The following is a 19,671-nucleotide window of genomic DNA, read 5'->3' on the forward strand; positions in this document are numbered from 1 at the left end:
CGAAACCAGGCACGGAGCGTCGCCTGAGAACACCAGCTTCTGGGGCCCCTGGGGTACGCACCCACACACAGCTGCATTTTGTGCAAGAGGCAGTGAGAGCCGGGCTGACCTGGCTTCCCCAGGCATTCCCTGCAAGGGCACCAGGGGGGTGGAGCCTGCCCTCCCCGTGCTATCTGAACTCCGGCCACCCCCACCCAAGCCCACAACCCCAGGAGAAGTGAGAGCCGGCGCAGCCTCACCGTGGCCAGGTCCTTCTGTGTAAGCCCCTTGCTCTGCCGACCCTGCTGGATCACCTTGCCCACTTCCAGGGTCACCCTGTCATGGTGCAGCTCCTCCGTTTCCCGGTCCAGCTTGGCTGTGTTCTTGGTGATAGAATGTTGTTTGTTCTGGCCAGCAGCCCCTGGAATCGGTGTGAGGCAAAAGCAGAGAAGAGGGTTTGGAATTAACCTGACGGAAAACCGTTTCAGAGTGGTAACCAGACCCCAGAGGCTGCCTGAGCCCAAGGGGACATGGGAACCCAGGCTGTCCCAGGTTCACACACCTCAGGGCATGGACTTCCAGAGTTTTCTCTCAGTTTGCACTCATGCCGACCAGAGCTGCTCTGGGAAGATGGCTGCCTCCCAGGGCTCCAGCCAGCACCGGTGCAGGCAGGCACTCAGCTGACAACGTCCCTGTGGGCACCGTCCACACCACACCCACCAGCACATGGACCCACAGCACAGCCTCATTTTGCAAGTGGAAACACAAGGACCTACATTTCTTGGAAGTCTCCACATCTTCTCCTCGTCTCTGTGCCGCTAAGATAGCCTAGAAAATTAGAAAACATCAGTAGATCTAAAGTAGCTTTGGCAGTGTCCAGCACACACCAATTCAGGCCTGCTGTTAGCCAGTTAGCACACTGCTAAGGACTAGTGGTGCCCAATGACTGATATGCAGTGCTGGGTTCAATTACCCAAGCTCAACTAGGTACTGCAGCTCATGTCTGTAATCCCAGCACTTTGGGAAACCGAAGTAGCAAAATCACTTGAGGCCACGAGTTCGAGACCAGCCTGGGCAACACAGCGAGATCCTGTCTCTACAAAAAAACAAAATAATAAAAAATTGTCAGACATTGTAGTGCATGCCTGTACAGGGAGGCTAGGGCAGGAGGATCACTTGAGCCCAGGAGTTTGAGGGTGTGGTGGGCTATGATAATGCCACTGCACTCCAGCCTGGGCAACAGAATGAGATACTGTCTAAAAAAACAAAACACAACAAAACCCCAAACTCGTTATATAAAAACCTCTACAATCAGATGTCTAGGAAATTCACAATAAACTGCTAAGGGAACACCACTTCCTTTGCTGTTGAGAAAGACGCACTAGGGATTTTTTTTTTTTTTTGAGTTGGGGTCTTGCTATGTTGCCCAGGCTGGTCTGGAACTCCTGGGCTCAGCCTCCCTCCTGAATAGCTAGTATGCGCTAGTGGATTCTTTTTGAGAAATCATATTTAGCATAGATTTACTTCTCTGCTGGACTCTACTGCAAAAGTAGGAAGGAACACCAAATGCTGGCCTGGTGTGGCCTTCCTCCCTGAATCTGGCTCCTAGTAACACAAAGATGACACATTTCATGGAAGCCTGCAGGCTCCCCAGAAACATCACCAATTACAGTGATGGTATCTCATCTATAGTCGCTGAATATTAATATAATGTATTTCTTGACTTTTTTTTTTTTTGAGACAGTCTCACTCTGTCGCCCAGGCTGAAATGCAGTGGCACGATCTCAGCTCATTGCAACCTTCACACTCCGAGTTGAAGCGATTTTCCTGCCTCAGCCTCCCCAGTAGCTAGGATTACAGGCACCTGCCACCACGCTTGGCTAATTTTGTGTATTTTTAGTAGAGACAGGGTTTCACCATCTTGGCCAGGCTGGTCTTGAACTGCTGACCTCATGATCCACCCGCCTTGGCCTCCCAGAGTGCTGGGATTACAGGCTTCAGCCACTGTGCCTGGCTAACATTTCTACCACTTCAGAGAAGTGACTTGTGGAGCATCCTAAGTGTGATGTACTCACAGATGCTGCCACCCAATTATTCCCCGTGATTCCTAGCTTATGGCCATTAAGTTTCCTTTAAAAGAAAAGGAGAATGAATTTGGTTTTGACCGTACAACCAGCAAGGGCAGGGCAGACCAATGAATCCCTGTCACCAGAGCCCCAGCACATCCTGGCCCAACTGGCCTCAAAGGCTTCAGCCCTAGGCCACCTGAGAGTACGAATGAGGCAGAGGTGGTGACTAAACCGTCCTCCCTATTACATCAGACTCACAACTGACCCTCGGAAACATCAGCCACACTGGTAATCTCCTTCCACAAGTACTGCTCAGGACACACCCATCTTCCACCCGTGCAACATGGGGAGGCAAGGTCCACCTGCTCATGGGGTTCCCTGATGCAGGCACTCCCTACAGCCTGTGATGGACCAGGTAGGCTCCTTGGGCAGTATCTGACTAGCGGAGACCAGTAGAACCAAGCAGGCCCCAAGCAAAGAGAAAAGGCTCAAGGAGGAGCCTACCCTCTGTCCCCAACTCCCACTCAGGTCACTAACCTCTGTCCCAGTCACCCGGTCTCCCGCCCCAGGCCCTCAACTGCTGTCCACTGGCCCCCAGCCCTATCCCAACCCCAATTCCCCACCCTCATCGCTGGTTCCTGCTGCTTGCCCCAGTCCCCACCCCTGTCCTAAGCCCTGTCCCCGACTCTAGTCCCTGTCCTCCCAAGCCCTGTCCCCAACTCCATCCCTGCCCCCCGTTCCCAGTGCCCACCCTGGTCCTCTGACCCCTATCCTCACACAAGGCCCCAGCCTTGTCCCCGCCCCCGTCCCCACCTCCTGCCTCTGTCCTCACACCTGTCCCCACCAACAGTCCCTGCCCCTATCCCCTTCCCGCCCCACCCTGGCACTGATCCCCGTCCTATCACCTGCCCCTTGCCCTGTCCCGTTCCCTGCTCCTCTCCTCCCGCAGTCGCCCGCCCCCTACCTCCTGGGTCCGTCTATCCCCACCTGGGTCCGCCCCCCACCTTCCCACCCCTGTTCTGGCCCGGTCCTCCTGCCACTGCGATGCTCCCCGCCCCTCGAACCCCATCCTCCCCCCGGCACCCGAGCCTTGTCCCCGCCCCCCGCGCCCCGTCCCGGGCCCCGCCTGGCCTTCCCCGAGCCCCCTGCCCCACGGTCCGTGGCCCCGGCCCAGCGTCCGCCCCGCCCGGCCCGGCCGCTCCTCCGTCAGCAAAGCACCTGCTTGGACTTGGCCTGGGCGGCCGTGGGGCCCTTCTTGCGCAGCACCGTCACCGTGTCCCAGTCGCTCTCGGCCATGGCGGGCGAAGGCGGGCGTCAGTCCGGCGGCTCGGCGGCAGCTGCTAGAGACCCGGCGCGGCGACGCGACGTCCCTTCGGCGCCTCCCCGCTTCCGGCGTCCCATTGGCTGGCGGCACGCGGGGGGCGGGCACTTCCCGTGCTCGGGGCCATTCGGCGTTCGGCTCGTCTGAGGGACGCCGCGGCCGCGCGCGGCTGACGTGGGGAGGGCAACGTTGGGGCCTGGCCTGGCGAGGCGCGGCGGCCGCTGGGGGCGCAGGTCGGGAGGACCCCTGAACCCGGGCCCCGCGGCCTCCCAGCACACGCGGGCGGCGGCTGCGCCTCCCCGGGCCCCGCACCCCGGCCGGGCCACGCGGGCGGAGGGGGCGCGGGGTCTCCGCTCTCTCCCCGGCCGCCCCCCTTTGTTTTGCCGCCTGCGCGGCTGGGACCTGCGCTCGAGGACCAGGGCTGTGGGGCCCGAAACGCAGCGTGGGGTGGGATTCTTTTTAAGAAAAAGAATGCAGGCCGGGCGCGGTGGTTGGCGCCTGCAATCCCAGCACTTTGGGAGGCCGAGGCGGGAGGATCACCTGAGGTCGGGAGTTCGAGACCAGCCTGACCAACATGGAGAAACCCCGTTTCTACTAAAAATACAAAATTAGCTGGGCGTGGTGGCGCATGCCTGTAGTCCCAGCTACTCGGGAGGCTGAGGCAGGAGAATCGGTTGAACCCAGGAGGCGGAGGTTGCGGTGAGGCGAGATCGCGCTATTGTACTCCAACCTGGGCAAGAAGAACGAAACTGCATTTCAAAAAAAAGGAATGGAAAACTATGAAAACATGGGTGGCAAAAATGAATGGTTTTGCATATGTTTATTTTCTGTAACGTATAAAGTGTATATGTTGTACGACAATAATTATGTAATACCCTATTTTACAGCTATTTTACAGTTGTTTTGTATAATGAGAAAGGTCGTTATACATTATTATTGAACAAGATTTTTAGGATTTTTTTTTTTTTTTTTTTTTTTTTTTTTTTTTTTTTTGAGACGGAGTCTCGCTCTGTCGCCCAGACTGGAGTGCGGTGGCGCGATCTCGGCTCACTGCAAGCTCCGCCTCCCGGGTTCACGCCATTCTCCTGCCTCAGCCTCCGGAGTAGCTGGGACTACAGGCGCCCGCCACCACGCCCGGCTAATTTCTTTTTGTATTTTTAGTAGAGACGGGGTTTCACCGTGTTAGCCAGGATGGTCTCGATCTCCTGACCTCGTGATCCGCCCGCCTCGGCCTCCCAAAGTGCTGGGATTACAGGCTTGAGCCACCGCGCCCGGCCTGTTTTTTTTTTTTAAGATAGTCTCGCTCTGTTGCCCAGGCTGGAGTGCAGTGGCACCATCTCGGCTTCCTGCAAGATCCGCCTCCCGGGTTCACACCATTCTCCTGCCTCAACCTCCCTAGTAGCTGGGACTACAGGTGCCCGCCACCACGCCCAGCTAATTTTTTTTGTATATTTTTAGTAGAGATGGGGTTTCACCGTGTTAGCAAGGATGGTCTCGATCTCCTGACCTCGTGATCCGCCCGCCTCGGCCTCCCAAAGTGCTGGGATTATAGGCGTGAGCCACCGCGCCTAGCCAAGATTTTTATTTTTATAGACAGGGTCTCACTCTGTAGCCCACGCTGGAGCACGGCAGCGCCCACTGCAGCCTCGACGTCCTGGGCTCAAGTGATGGGACTATAGGCGCAGCCCCCGCGCCTGGCTAATTTTTGTATTTTGTAGGGTAGAGGTGGGGTCCCCATGCTGCCCTGGCTTGTTGGTCTGGAACTCCTGAGCTCGTGTGATCCTCCTGCCTCGGCCTCCCAAAGTCTGGGATTACAGGCTTGAGCCACCGCTGGCCCTAATCATAGTATTGACTTCTGGGCTTTGAATGGATGAGCTTCCTGTAGCACTGCTGCAGGTTATGCTCCACAAACAAGGATCCTGGTAAGTGCAGTCTCCATCCAAAAAGACAACATAAATAAATGCTGTGTTAAATTGGAAATGCTGCATTACCAAATGCACTCCAGAGAGGAGACAACTGTAATTCTAACCAGGCAGTGGCAAGTTGAGTCTTCTGCTTACCGTTTTTCACACTGGATGACTGGAAGAGTCTTGCGGACCCACTGATGGCTCCGTGCATACAAACCTTGCTTCTCTGCTTCTCACCAGCTTCCAGCACCAAGCTCCGTTCAGCTAAGGACTCAACAGCCTCAGACATCCAGCAAGGATGTGACTCAACTGAATGAAAATATCCCTTGTGGCCGGGTGTGGTGGCTCACGCCTGTAATCCCAGCACTTTGGGAGGCCGAGGCAGATGGATCACGAGGTTGAGAGATCAAGATCATCCTGGCCAACACAGTGAAACCCTGTCTCTATTAAAAATACAAAAATTAGCTGGGTATGGTGGTGCATGCCTGTAATCCTAGCTACTCGGGAGGCCAAGGCAGGAGAATCGCTTGAACCTGGAGGTGGAAGTTGCAGTGAGCCGAGACTGCGCCACTGCACTCCAGCCTAGGGACAGTAAGACTCCACTGTCTCTAAAAAAAGAAAGAAAAAGAAAATATCCCATAAACCCTGACTGGATGTATCTCCGCTCAAGTCCCCCTTCGTTGTGTGCCAAAAATGCTTATAGTCACCCCAGTGCCACCAGCCCCCAGGAAGAGTGTGGTGAAGGCGGAGTTGGCCTGGAAAGAGGCAGCCTTATTAACACTGCAGTTCAGTCCTCCTATGTGACAAACTCAGCCAACACCCGACCTCGTGAATGCATTGGGAGGCCCTTCTCAGAGCCTCAGAGACCCATGCAGGAGGGGCTGAGCTAGCTCCATAGTGAGCCTGGGCGGAGAGACAGGGGACAGCTACATCTAGCTGTCCTCTGCAGGTGTCCACCAGGACAGCTGTTGTCCCATCGGGCCCTCCATCAGGAGTCCAGGCCTGATGCCACAAGTCACTTGTGCCCTGTCCTTGGCACTCCCTGCACCAAGGCACGATGGATACAGGTGTCTGTGTGAGGCTGTCCTCACTGCCCACTCGTCCCACCCTGGGGTCATTTGTACGCACTCCCTCCTATTCTGGGATTCTTCCAACTTAGGGCCCGGAGGAAAGCGGCTGGTATGGAGAAGCAGCTTTGGGAGGCCTGGCGAGCCTCTCATACCTCATTGGAGATGTCACACCACTGTCGGTCTACCAGTTATCCATTTAGCTTTGTGCATGGAGAAAAAACAATTCCAAAGCTTTCTGGAGAAAAAAAAGTCTCTTCATTTCCATCTGTAGATCTTAGTGTCTTTCTGGCATAATTTTCCTCCAGCCTTTCTTAGGTCCTTTTAGTACCATCTGCTGTAGTTTCATCTTTCATTTAACTGCAGATGTCTCTATTTTGCCCTTGTGTTTGAAAGATACACTATTGTATAAACGTCATCCCACTGTCTTCCATCATTGCCAATGAGAATCAGTGATCAGTCATTTGTGTCCTGGTTCCCTAGCAGGTTATGTGACAATGTGACATGTCCTCTGGCTCTTTCAAGACTATCCCTTTGTCTTCAGTTTTCTTTTTCTTTTCTTTTCTTTCTTTTTTTTTTTTTTTTTTTTGAAGACAGGGCCTCACTCTGTTGCCCAGGCTGGAGTACAAGGCACAATCATGGCTCACTGCAGCCTCAACCTCCTGGGCTCAAGTGATCCTCCCACCTCAGCCTCCCAAAATACTGGAATTGCAGGCACGTTCCGACACCCGCAGCCCGATCTTCAGTTTTCTTAGCATGTGTTCAAGCGTATTTTCCTTCGTATTTACCTTGCTTGGGTTCACTGAGCTGCTTTTTTATTTTTATTTTTTGAGATGGAATCTTGCTCTGTCACCCAGGCTGGAGTGCAGTGGCGCAATCTCAGCTCACTACAACCTCCGCCTTGTGGGTTCATGCCCAGCTTTTTTTTTTTTTTTTTTTTTTTTTGAGAGGGAGTCTCACTCTGTCACCCAGGCTGGAGTGCAGTGGGGCTATCTCAGCTCACTGCAAGCTCCGCCTCCCGGGTTTACGCCATTCTCCTGCCTCAGCCTCCCGAGTAGCTGGGACTACAGGCGCCCGCCACCTCGCCCGGCTAGTTTTTTGTATTTTTTAGTAGAGACGGGGTTTTACCACGTTAGCCAGGATGGTCTCGATCTCCTGACCAATTTTTTTTTTTTTTTTGAGATGGAGTTTCACTCTTGTCACCCAGGCTGGACTGCAGTGACATGATCTAGGCTCACTGCAACCTCTGCCTCCCAGGTTCAAGTGATTCTCCTGCCTCAGCCTCCCGAGTAGCTGGGATTACAGGTGCCTGCCACCACACCCGACTAATTTTTTGTATTTTTAATAGAGACGAGTTTCATCATGTTGGCCAGGCTGGTCTCAAACTTTTGACCTCAGGCGATCTGCCTGCCTCGGCCTCCCAAAGTGTTGGGACTACAGGCATGAGCCACCGCACCTGGCCCACTGAGCTTCTTAGGGCTATATAGTGCCACACATTCACCACATCGGAAACTTTTTCCTGCTACTTACTTATTTAGAGACGAGGTCTCACTCTGTCATCCAGGCTGGAATGCAGTGGCGTGATCACAGCTCACTGCAGCCCCCACCTCACAGGCTTCAGTGATCTTCCTACCTCGGCCTCCTGCCAAAATGCTGCCTTTTGGGAGGCCGACATGGGAAGACTGCTTGAGGCCAGGAGTTTGAGACCAGCCTGGGCACATGGTAAAACCCTGTCTCTATAAAAAAAAAAATACAAACAATTAGCTGGGCATGGTGATGTGTGCCTGTGGTCCCAGCTACTCAGGAGGCTGCAGTAAGAGGATCACTTGATCCTGGAAGATCAAGCCTACAGTGAGCCGTGAGCATGCCATCGCACTCCAGCCTGGACAACAGTAAGACCCTGTCTCAGTAAATAAATCAATAATAAAAGTCTCACAGGACTGCTTGGATTTTTAAAAAATCAGTGGTCACCCCCTGTCCCTCTGCCCACCACATTCCCAATCCCCAGAGATTACTGCTTCCGTCTAACAGCTGCTTTGTACCTTTGGGTGTTCACCTCCACATGTTTAAGTGACACGCTTACTCCGCTCTCCCTAGTTCTTCTTTTTTTTTTTTGAGATGGAGTCTCATGCTGTCGCCCAGGCTGGAGTGCAGTAGCACGATCTTGGCTCACTGCAACCTCAGCCTCCCGGGTTCAAGCTATTCTCCAGCCTCGGCCTCCCAAGTAGCTGGGAGTGTTGGGATTACAGGCGCTCGCCACCACCCAGCTAATTTTTTGTACTTCTAGTCAAGATGGGGTTTCACTGTGTTAGCCAGAATGGTCTCAATCTCCTGACCTCATGATCTGCCCGCCTTGGCCTCCCAAAGTGCTGGGATTACAGGTGTGAGCCACCGCGCCCAGCCAATTTTTTTTTTTTTTAAGAAGTTTTAAAGAGCTTTCAAAGTACTGACTTTACAAATTATAATAGTTCCGTGATAATCAACAACCTAAATACCTTTTAGAAATTTAAATTTAGCAGTGGCTCATGCCTGTAATCCCAACACTTTGGGAGGCCGAGGTGGGCGGATTATGAGGTCAGGAGATTGAGACCATTCTGGCTAACACAGTGAAACCCCATCTCTACTAAAAAATACAAAAAAAAAAAAAAAATTAGCTGGGCGTGGTAGTGGGCGCCTGTAGTCCCAGCTGAGGCAGTCCCAGCTGAGGCTGAGGCAGCAGAATGGCGTGAACCCAGGAGGTGGAGCTTGCAGTGAGCCGAGATTGCGCTACTCACTCCAGCCTGGACGGCAGAGTGAGACTGTCTCAAAAAAAAAAAAAAAAAAAAATGCAGCCTAAGACAGAATGGTGGTTATTTGTGTAATATCTGGATAAGCAAGACTAATGTTGTTGGTCTAATGAAAACAGCTATATCTTCTGAGTTATTTGCAAAATACACAAATATATAAGTTTAAAGTTCTCACTTAGGTGAATACCTGATATTAACAGGCTATAAAAATGGTTACAGGGGCGGCCGGACGCGGTGGCTCACACCTGTAATCCCAGCACTTTGGGAGGCTGAGGCGGGCGAATCACGAGGTTAGGAAATCGAGACCATCCTGGCTAACATGGTGAAACCCCATCTCTACTAAAAATACAAAAAAAAATTAGCTGGGCATTGTCACAGGTGCCTATAGGCCCAGCTACTCGGGAGGCTGAGGCAGGAGAATCACTTGAACTCAGGAGGTGGAGGTTGCAGTGAGCCAAGATGGTGCCACTGCACTGCAGACTGGGTGACAGAGCAAGACTCTGTCTCAAAAAAAAGAAAGGTAACGGGGGCTGGGTGCAGTGGCTCACGCCTATAATACCCGCTCTTTGGGAGGCCAAGGTGGGCGGATCACTAGATGTCAGGAGTTTGAGAGCAGCCTGGCCAACATGACAAAACCTTGTCTCTACTAATAATACAAAAAGTTAGCCAGACATGGTGGTGGGTGCCTGTATCCCAGCTACTCAGGAGGCTGAGGCAGGATAACTGCTTGAACCCAGGAGGTGGAGGTTGCAGTGAGCCAAGATCAGGCCACTGCACTGCAGCCTAGGCGACAGAGGGAGATTCTGTCTAAAAAAAAAAAGTTGCTACAGGGAAATAACTTGAAATGATGACTAGCTTTGTCTAATATCTGTTTTCTTTTTTTTGTTGTTGTTATTTTGTTTTGTTTGAGCAGGAGTCTTACTGTGTCATCAGGCTGGAATGCAGTGGCACGATCTCGGCTCACTGCAACCTCTGCCACGTGGGTTCAAGCAAGTCTCCTGCCTCAGCCTCCTGAGTAGCCGGGACTACAGGCACATGCCACCACGCCCAGCTAATTTTTGTATTTTTAGTAGAGATGAGGTTTCACCATATTGGCCAGGATGGTCTCGAACTCTAGACCTCGTGATCTGCCCCACTCGGCCTCCCAAAGTGCTGGGATTACAGGCGTGCCCAGCCAATATCTCAGTTTTCACAAGTAATCTAGGTAATCTGTTAAAAATAAGTATATTAGTACACACAATGCCAGTGTGCCCCGAATAAATAATTAAGTAAATGTAAATCAGATAAATTCTTTCATTTATTTTTTTGAGACGGAGTCTCACTCTGTTGCCCAGGCTGGAGTGCAGTGGCCAGATCTCAGCTCAATGCAAGCTCCGCCTCTTGGGTTCACTCCATTCTCCTGCCTCACCCTCCTGAGTAGCTGGGCCCACAGGCGCCCGCCACCATGCCTGGCTAGTTTTTTGTATTTTTAGTAGAGACGGGGTTTCACCATGTTAGCCAGGATGGTCTCGATCTCCTGACCTCGTGATCCGCCCGTCTTGGCCTCCCAAAGTGCTGGGATTACAGGCTTGAGCTACCACGCCCAGCCTATTTATTATTATTATTATTATTGTTATTTTTGCGATGGAGTCTCACTCCGTCTGTTGCCCAAGCTGGAATCTCAGCTCACTGCAACCTCCATCTCCTGGGTTCAAGCGATTCTTCTGCCTCAGCCTCCCGAGTAGCTGGGACTACAGGTGCCCGCCACCACACCTGGCTAAGTTTTGTATTTTTAGTAGAGATGGGGTTTCACCATGTCAGCCAGGCTGGTTTCGAACTCCTGACCTCAGGTGATCCACCACCTCAGCCTCCCAAAGTGCTGGGATTACAGGTGTGAGCCACTGAGCCCAGCCAATTACTTCTTATACATTAACTTTTCATGTACTTTAAATCTTAATGTTGTGTTATGTTAAATAACAGATGTTCTTTAAGTGTGTGGATCATTTCCAAAAAACATGTGCTTCGGATGAGAAAAAATATAAGAAAGGCATAAAATGTGATCTTTTTTTGAAGAATAATTTTGTCTAATTTGGAGGTTATTTAAAGGTTATTTCCAGATACGGAATAAGATAGGAATCAGTAAGCAAGAAAGAGAAATGTGAAGTTATGGATATTAAGATACATTTTGGTAAGTAAGTCTATAAAAAAAGAGAGAGATGGCCAGGCACGGTGGCTCATGCCTGTAATCCCAGCACTTTGGGAGGCCAAGGCGGGTGGATCACAAGGTCATGAGTTTGAGGCCAGCCTGGCCAATATGGTGAAACCCCGTCTCTACTGAAAATACAAAACTTCGCCAGCCGTGGTGGTGGGCGCCTGTAGTCCCAGCTACTCAGGAAGCTGAGACAGGAGAATCGCTTGAACCCGGGAGGCAGAGGTTGCAGCAAGCCAAGATCGTGCTACTGCACTCCAGCCTGGGCAACAGAATGAGACTCCATCTCAAAAAAAAAAAAAAAAAAAAAAAGAGAGATAATAATTTTAAATGAGAAAGAATCACATATGGTAAATGTTTGTCCTAAAGTGACTGGTTATTTAAGAAAAAGACACTGGCCAGGCATGGTGGCTCATGGCTGTAATCCCAGTGCTTTGGAAGGCTGAAGCAAGGCGGATCAAGACCAGCCTGGGCAACGGGGTGATACCCCATCTCTACAAAAAATACAAAAAGTAGCTGCCCATGGTGGTGCACGCTTGTAGTTCCAGCTAATTGGGAGGCTGAATTGGGGAGATCACCTGAGCCTGGGAGCTGGAGATTACAGTGAGCCAAGATCAAGCCACTGCACTCCAGCCTGGGCAACAGAGTCAGGCCTTGTCTGGAAAAAAAAAAAAAAAAAAAGAAAAAGATACAGAAAGAAAGCAGAACCATAGCACAAAACAGAAAGTCCAAGCATGTAATCAATAGTCTAAGTTTTTGTTTTTTGAGAGAGTCTTGCTCTGTTGCCCAGGCTGGAGTACGGTGGCACAATCTCGGCTCACTGCAACCTCTGCCTCTCAGATTGAAGCAATTCTCCTGCCTCAGCCTCCTGAATGGCTTGGATTACAGGTACACACCACTATTCCTGGCTAGTTTTTATATTTTTAGTAGAGAGGGGTTTTGCCATGTTGGCCAGGCTGGTCTTGAACTCCTGACCTCAGGTGAGCCTCAGCCTCCCAACGTGCTGGGATTATAGGCATAAGCCACCACGCCTGGTCTTGTCTGAGTAAGTTTTGATAAGACTTGTGAAAAGGGAAATTCTAAAAGGTATTTTGTGTGTAATTAAGTTAGCTGTAATTAGAAGGAAATTATCTTTCTAAATATTGATCTTTTCTATTAAAAATACACTAATACAAAACTAAAAAAATTGGTCATCTATGTCATACATTACTTTTGAAGTCTTTTCTTTTTTTTCTTTTTTTTGAGACAGAGTCTGTCTCTGTTGCCCAGGCTGGAGTGCAGTGGCATGACCTTGCTCACTGCAAGGTGCAGTGGCTCACTGCAACCTCTGCCTCCTGGGTTCAAGTGATTCTCCTGCCTCAGCCTCCCGAGTAGCTTGGACTACAGGTGGGCACCACCATGCCCAGATAATTTTTGTATTTTCAGTAGAGACAAGGTTTCACCATATTGGCAGGGCCAGGCTCGAACTCCTGACCTTGTGATCCACCCACCTCAGCTTCTCAAAGTATTGGAATTACAGGAATGAGTCCCCACACCCAGCCTGAAGTTTTTTGATTATCACTCTGGTTAGTATGATTCTACTTTTATTAAGTGTTTTGAATCTTTTGACATCTTTGGCTGGCTTCCCTAGGATCAATATCCTAAGTTAAGTCTTTTTGACCTAAATTTAACTTTGCGATTTTCCACTTTGGTTCACGAAGAGCCTCAAAATGTAAGTCTCATCTTGTAGAGGTATTAAATGATAAGCCTTATTTGATAAGTTATCAAATGATAATGCTAAATCTTTCAGTTATATTTATATTTATTGGTATAAATGTTCCACAAATTATAAAAATTCATCAAAATTTAATGTTAGACATAATTTTGGTTATGTTGAACTTTTCCTAAAGTTACATTTGTATAGATATGTTTTTGTTTATTATAGACAGGGTCTCTGTTGCCCAGGCTGGATGGAGTGTACTGGCATGATTATGGCTCACTGCCACCTGAAAATCTTAGACTCAAGAGATCCTCCCACCTCAGCCTCCCAAGCAGGTAGGACTACAGGCATGTGCCACCACCCAGGTAATTTATTTTATTTTTATTATAGGTGAGGTCTTGCTATGTTACCCAGCCTGGTCTCAAACTCTTGGCCAAAAGTGATCCTGTCACCTCAGCCTCCCAGGTTACTGGGATTACAGACATGATCCACCACACCTGGCTCTGGATATGTTATTCATGTATTCTAAAAATTATATGAAATGTATAGAAGTCTGATGGCCCTGATGTGACACTGTTAGTCATCATTCCGGTTGCTATCTTAACATGCTGCATGTAATAGAAGTAACTAAGTTTCCTTGTCACTTGGGAACTTTCATCTGATTTTTTTTTTTTTTTAAATGGAGTCTTGCTCTGTTGCCCAGGCTGGAGTGCAGTGGTGCCATCTCAGCTCACTGCAAGCTCCGCCCCCTGGGCTCACGCCATTCTCCTGCTTCAGCCTCCCGAGTAGCTGGGACTACAGGCGCCCGCCACCACGCCCGGCTAACTTTTTGTATTTTTAGTGGAGATGGGGGTTTCACTGTGTTAGCCAAGATGGTCTCGATCTCCTGACCTCGTGATCCGCCTGCCTCGGGCTCCCAAAGTGCTAGGATTACAGGCGTGAGCCACCGTGCCCCACCTTCATCTGATTTTTAACTGTGGCTATTTTAAGTTTTTATCATTCACAATGGTTTCCTAAAAGTATTTGGAATAAGGTACAGTCCAAAATTGCTTTTCATGGAAAAGACTCTAACAAGTACTCTTGAACACAGATTTCTGATAACTTTTAAGGTTAATGAACCAAATTAAAACTTTCAGAACTGTAATAAAGAAACTGATGGGGCTGGGCGCAGTGGCTCAAGCCTGTAATCCAAACTGCCTGATGCCATGACCAGAGATATTCAAACTACAAACCAGAAGAAGTTGACGTTTAAATACTGTACATGGCTTTTCCAAGACAAAAGGAATGAGACTCCACATCATAACGAAACCTTTATCCCTCTTAATGCTACCTTTCCACTTAGCAGGGTAACGCCGTGAAATTTCACAATCAGTGCCTTCTGCTGGTAGCTTAATTGAACCTAAACTAAGCAATCCTTGAGTGGTCATTGGTTAAATAAGAAAATGTCTGTGTCACTGCTGATACTACATGCTGTACCTAGATAAGTTCCTCTAAGAAAAGGTGAGACCCCGGCCGGGCGCGGTGGCTCAAGCCTGTAATCCCAGCACTTTGGGAGGCCGAGATGGGTGGATCACGAGGTCAGGAGATCAAGACCATCCTGGCTAACACGGTGAAACCCCGTCTCTACTAAAAAATACAAAAAACTAGCCGGGCGAGGTGGCAGGCGCCTGTAGTCCCAGCTACTCGGGAGGCTGAGGCAGGAGAATGGTGTAAACTCGGGCGGCGGAGCTTGCAGTGAGCTGAGATCCGGCCACTGCACTCCAGCTTGGGCGACAGAGCGAGACTCCGTCTCAAAAAAAAAAAAAAAAAAAAAAAAAAAAAAAAGGTGAGACCCCGATACACAAAATGAGAAGAGCAGGCCACACAACTGCACCAGGTTTCGCCTAATTTCCCAGGGCCATTCAACTTACTCAGTTCACGTTCTTCCCCACCATCTGCGTCAGCTGCTGCACCACCTGCAGTGAGAAGCACTATCAGGCTCCGGGACCCTCCTGGGCTCCTCGACAATGAAGACACATGGACATCACACCCAGGGACAGTGTGGCCCTCTCTCTGGACATAGCATGCAGGGACAGTGCGGCCCTCTCTCTGGACATCTGTCCTTCCTACTTTTTGGCAGAAAATGTTCCCTCCTCTTATTAAATATTGGCACCCAGTCTGATGGTAGCAGGTTCTGTTATTTTTATCTTTTTTTTTTTTTTAATTATTACTATTTTTGAGACAAGGCTTGCTCTGTTTCCCAGGCTGGAGTGCAGTGGCAATTGTTGCTCACTGCAGCCTTGACCTCCTGGGCTCAAGTGATCCTCCTGCCTCAGACTCTGGAGTAGCTGGGACTACAATCACATGCCACCATGCCCAACCAATTTTTTTTTTTTTTGAGACGGAGTCTCACTCTATCACCCAGGCTGGAGTGCAGTGTGCAATCTTGGCTCACTGCAACCTCTACCTCCTGGGTTCAAGCGATTCTCCTGCCTCAGCCTCCCAAGTAGCTGGGATTATAGGCAACTGCCATCATGCCTGGCTAATTTTTTTGTATTTTTAGTAGAGACGAGGTTTTACCATGTTGGTCAGGCTAATCTCAAACTCCTGACTCAGGTGATCCGCCCACCTCAGCCCCGCAAAGTGCTGGGATTACAGGTGTGAGCCACCGTGCCTAGCCAGTCTTTCCTGTTTTTAAACTCATGTTCTTTCTGTTCTAATTTTGGGAGATCTCAATGTATAACCTTTCTACTTAACATTTTTTTAAATTTTGATATCACGTTTTTGATTTTTAAGGGTTCCCTCTTATATTTTTTTTCTTCCTTTCTTTTTTTTTTTTTTTTTTTTTTTTTGAGACAGAGTCTCACTCTATCGCCCAGGCTGGAGCGCAATGGTGCAATCTCAGCTCACTGCAAACTCGGCCTCCTGGGTTCACACCATTCTCCTGCCTCAGCCTCCTGAGTAACTGGGACTACAGGTGCCCGCCACCGCGCCCGGATAATTTTCTGTATTTTTAGTAGAGACAGGGTTTCACCGTGTTAGCCAGGATGGTCTCGATCTCCTGACCTTGTGATCCGCCCACCTCGGCCTCCCAAAGTGTTGGGATTACAGGCGTGAGCCACCATGCCCGGCCGTGTTTTTGTGTTGTTGTTTTTATACAGGCTCTGGCTCTGTTGCCCAGTTGGTGTGCAATGGTGTGATCTCGGCTCACTGCAGCCTCCACCCCCTTGGCTCCAGTGATCCTCTTGCCTCAGCCTCCCAGGTAGCTGGGATTACAGGCATGCGCTACCACATCCAACTCCTCTTCTATTATTTTTATAGCATTGAATTTTATAGCATTCTATTTCACAAATTCTTCTTTTTTCTTCTAGGATTACTAATTTGGTTCTTCTCACATTCTCCTCTGGTGCCTGTATCACCCCCTCTCCGCTCCTTTGTTTGGTTCGGGCTGTTTCTCCCGTGGGTCTGGCAATCCTTGCTGAGGTCAACCTGCAGGCAGAGCAGCCTTCTGTGCCCGGTGGGACGTTCCAGTATTAATTCCACTGAAGGATGATGGGGTGGGACAGGGCCACTTCTGCTGGGGTCCCAGAGAGCAACCCGGTCCCACCCACGGGGAAGTAACCTCCCTGCTGCCAGCCTCCAGTGAACCACAGGCTGAGGAGCTGAGCCTGGTGCCCCTAAGGCTGGAGAGCCCCCAGATCCACTGTCTCCTGCCTGCTGTGGGAGAGAGAATGGGAAAGTCGCCTGGCTGTGCTGGCTGATGCGGGGCAGTTCTGGGGGTCCCAGACGGTTCTGGGGGCTGAAGCCCCGGTGGGCAGCCCTGCCGTGCAGCAGCTCCCAAGGCCTCTCTGTCCACTGTCGGCGCAGCTTGTTTTTGTGTTTTTTTTGAGGCGGAGTCTCGCTCTGTCTCCCAGGCTGGAGTGCAGTGGTGCCATCTCAGCTCGCTGCAACCACCTCCTCCGCCTCCTGGGTTCAAGTAATTCTCATGCCTCAGCCTTTCCAGTAGCTCCCTCTGTCGCCCAGGGTGAAGTGCAATGGTGCGATCTCGGCCCACCGCAACCCCCGCCTCCTGGGTTCAAGCAGTTCTGCCTCAGCCTCCCAAGTAGCTGGGATTACAGGCGCCCACCACCACACCTGGGTAATTTTTGTATTTTTAGCAGAGATGAGGTTTCGCCACGTTGGCCAGGCTGGTCTTAAACTCCTGACCACAGGTGATCCACCCGCCTTGGCCTCTCAAAGTGCTGGGTTAACAGGTGTGAGCCACTGCACCTGGCCTGGCTCCTGTCTTTGACAGCAAAACAGGACATTAGTTGTATAATCATCACCATGTGGGGCCACTTCGGAGTTTCCATTTAAATTTACAATTATTTTGACTGCAGAGAGATCTGAATGTCACTAGGATCACCTTTAAAAAAAAACAAGGGGCCGGGCGCGGTGGCTCAAGCCTGTAATCCCAGCACTTTGGGAGGCCGAGACGGGCGGATCACGAGGTCAGGAGATCGAGACCATCCTGGCTGACACGGTGAAATCCCGTCTCTACTTTAAAAATACAAAAAACTAGCCGGGCGTGGTGGCGGGCGCCTGTAGTCCCAGCTGCTCGGGAGGCTGAGGCAGGAGAATGGCGTGAACCCGGGAGGCGGAGCTTGCAGTGAGCTGAGATCCGGCCACTGCACTCCAGCCTGGGCGGCAGAGCGAGGCTCCGTCTCAAAAAAAAAAAAAAAAAAAAAAAAAAAAAAAAAAAAAAACAAGGACACAGAATCACAACATCTAGAGTGTCCTGTGAAGTAGAAGTTTTATAAACCAAACATTATGTTCTGTGGTCGAGGTTCTTCCTAACTTTGTGTATCTATGGCTTTAAGTGAAAAACAATTTTCAAAATTCAACTGAATAAAAAGTGTTTTCTGATTGACCATGAGGAAAAACAGGTGGATAAACATAGCTGGAGCATCATGACAACAAGAAAAAGATCAATTTTGACAAAGCTGTCAAGCTTGCAGATGTTAAAACTCAAAGCCAGAAACTGGACCATAATGTTATCGTTAATTAATACGAAAAACCAATAGGTTTGGCTCACGCCTATAATCCTGGCACTTTGGGAGGCCGAGGCAGGTGGATCACCTGAGGTCAGGAGTTTAAGACCAGCCTGACCAACATGGTGAAACTCCATCTCTACTAAAAATACAAAATCACTGGGTGTGGTGGCAGGTGCCTGTAGTCCCAGCTACTTAGGAGGTTGAGGCAAGAGAGTCGCTTGAACCCAGGAGGCGGAGGTTGCAGTGAGCTGAGATCTCACCATTGCACTCCAGCCTGGGCAACAAGAACGAAACTCTGTCTCAAAAAACAAACAAACAAACAAAAACAACAACAAAAAAAAAATATGTTGGCCAGGCAGTGGCTCACACTTGTAACCCAGGACTTTGGCAGGCCAAGGCAGAAGGACTGCTTGAGCTCAGGAATTCAAGACCAGCCTGGGCAACACAGTAAGACTCCATCTCTACTGCAAACTAAAAAAAAAAAAAAAAAAAAATTAGCTGGATGAGGTGGGAGGCCAGGAGTTTGAGACCAGCCTGGCCAACATGGCAAAAACCCATCTCTACTAAAAATACAAAAAATTAGCCAGGCGTGAGGGCTCACACCTGTAGTCCCAGCTACTCAGGAGGCTGAAGCTGGAGAATCGCTTGAACCTGGGAGGCGGAGGTTGCAGCGAGCCGAGGTCATGCCACTACACTCCAGCCTGGGCAACAGAGCAAGACTCCATCTCAAAAAAAAAAAAAAAAATTCCATTACTTTTTTTTTTTTATAGGGACAGAGTATCGCTCTGTCACCCAGACTACAGTGGCACAGTAATAGCTCACAATAGCCTTGAACTCCTGGGCTCAAGCCATCCTCTGGCCTCACCCTTCCAAGTAGTTGGGACTACAGGTGCATACTACCTGGTTAGAAAACATCCATTACAGCAGGGCGTGGTGGCTCACGCCTGTAATCCCAGCACTTTGGGAGGCCAAGGTGGGAGGATCACTTGAGGTCAGGTGTTTGAGACCAGTTCGAGCTTAGCCGGGTGTGCTGGCATGTGCCTGTAATCCCACCTACTTGGGAGGCAGAGGCAGGAGAATCACTTAAACCAGGAAGGCAGAGGTTGCAGTGAGCCGAGATTGTGCCATTGCATCATGCCCAGCTTTTTTTTTTTTTGAGACAGTTTGGCTTTTATTGCCTAGGCTGGAGTGCAATGGTGCAATCTCAGCTCACCGCAATCTCTGCCTTCCAGGTTCCAGTGATTCTCCTGCCTCAGCCTCCCAAGTAGCTGGGATTACAGGTGTGCACCACCATGCCCAGCTAATTTTTGTATTTTTAGTAGAGACGGGGTTTCTCCATGTTGGTCAGGCTGGTCTCAAACTCCCAACCTCAGATGATCCGCCTGCCTTGGTCTCCCAAAGTGCTGGGATTACAGGCATGAACCACCAGACCTGGCCTAATTTTTGCATTTTTTGTAAAGACGGGGGTTTCGCTATATTGCCCAGGCTGGTCTTGAATTCCTGAGCTCAAGTGATCTCTAGCCTCGGCCTCCGAAAGTGCTGGGATTACAGGCATAAATCTTTTATTACTTTCTTGTGTGTCCTTCCCAAGTTCACAGAAAACACAAGCAGACAGAAATCCATTCTTCCCCACGGTTGCTGGC

At 50.0% G+C, this 19,671-nt stretch overlaps 2 protein-coding genes across 12 annotated transcripts in view; one reads left to right on the forward strand and one right to left on the reverse strand.

The window, feature by feature from the left end:
• Positions 1 to 19,671, reverse strand: part of EDF1 (endothelial differentiation related factor 1) — a 107,844-nt gene that overhangs the window by 931 nt on the left and 87,242 nt on the right. For 8 of the 11 annotated variants that reach the window (XM_050760416.1, XM_050760417.1, XM_050760419.1 and 5 more), the window contains exons 2-4: positions 3,267 to 3,369; positions 756 to 807; positions 240 to 400 (exon numbers count right to left, since the gene is read on the reverse strand). In XM_050760416.1, coding sequence (XP_050616373.1) covers positions 240 to 400; positions 756 to 807; positions 3,267 to 3,344 — 291 coding nt within the window. In that variant the 5' untranslated portion in view covers positions 3,345 to 3,369. Of the gene's footprint in view, positions 1 to 239; positions 401 to 755; positions 808 to 3,266; positions 3,461 to 5,054; positions 5,065 to 8,313; positions 8,324 to 19,671 lie in introns of those variants that run through there. The other 3 variants (XM_050760415.1, XM_050760421.1, XM_050760410.1) reach the window with 3 other exon arrangements.
• Positions 3,706 to 19,671, forward strand: part of PTGDS (prostaglandin D2 synthase) — a 117,858-nt gene continuing 101,892 nt past the window's right edge. The window contains exon 1 of the mRNA XM_050760356.1: positions 3,706 to 3,709. The gene's annotated coding sequence lies outside the window, so the exon portion shown is untranslated. The remainder of the gene's footprint in view (positions 3,710 to 19,671) is intronic.

The sequence above is a fragment of the Macaca thibetana genome, chromosome 15 (assembly GCF_024542745.1).
Source record: "Macaca thibetana thibetana isolate TM-01 chromosome 15, ASM2454274v1, whole genome shotgun sequence".
NCBI lineage: Eukaryota > Metazoa > Chordata > Mammalia > Primates > Cercopithecidae > Macaca > Macaca thibetana.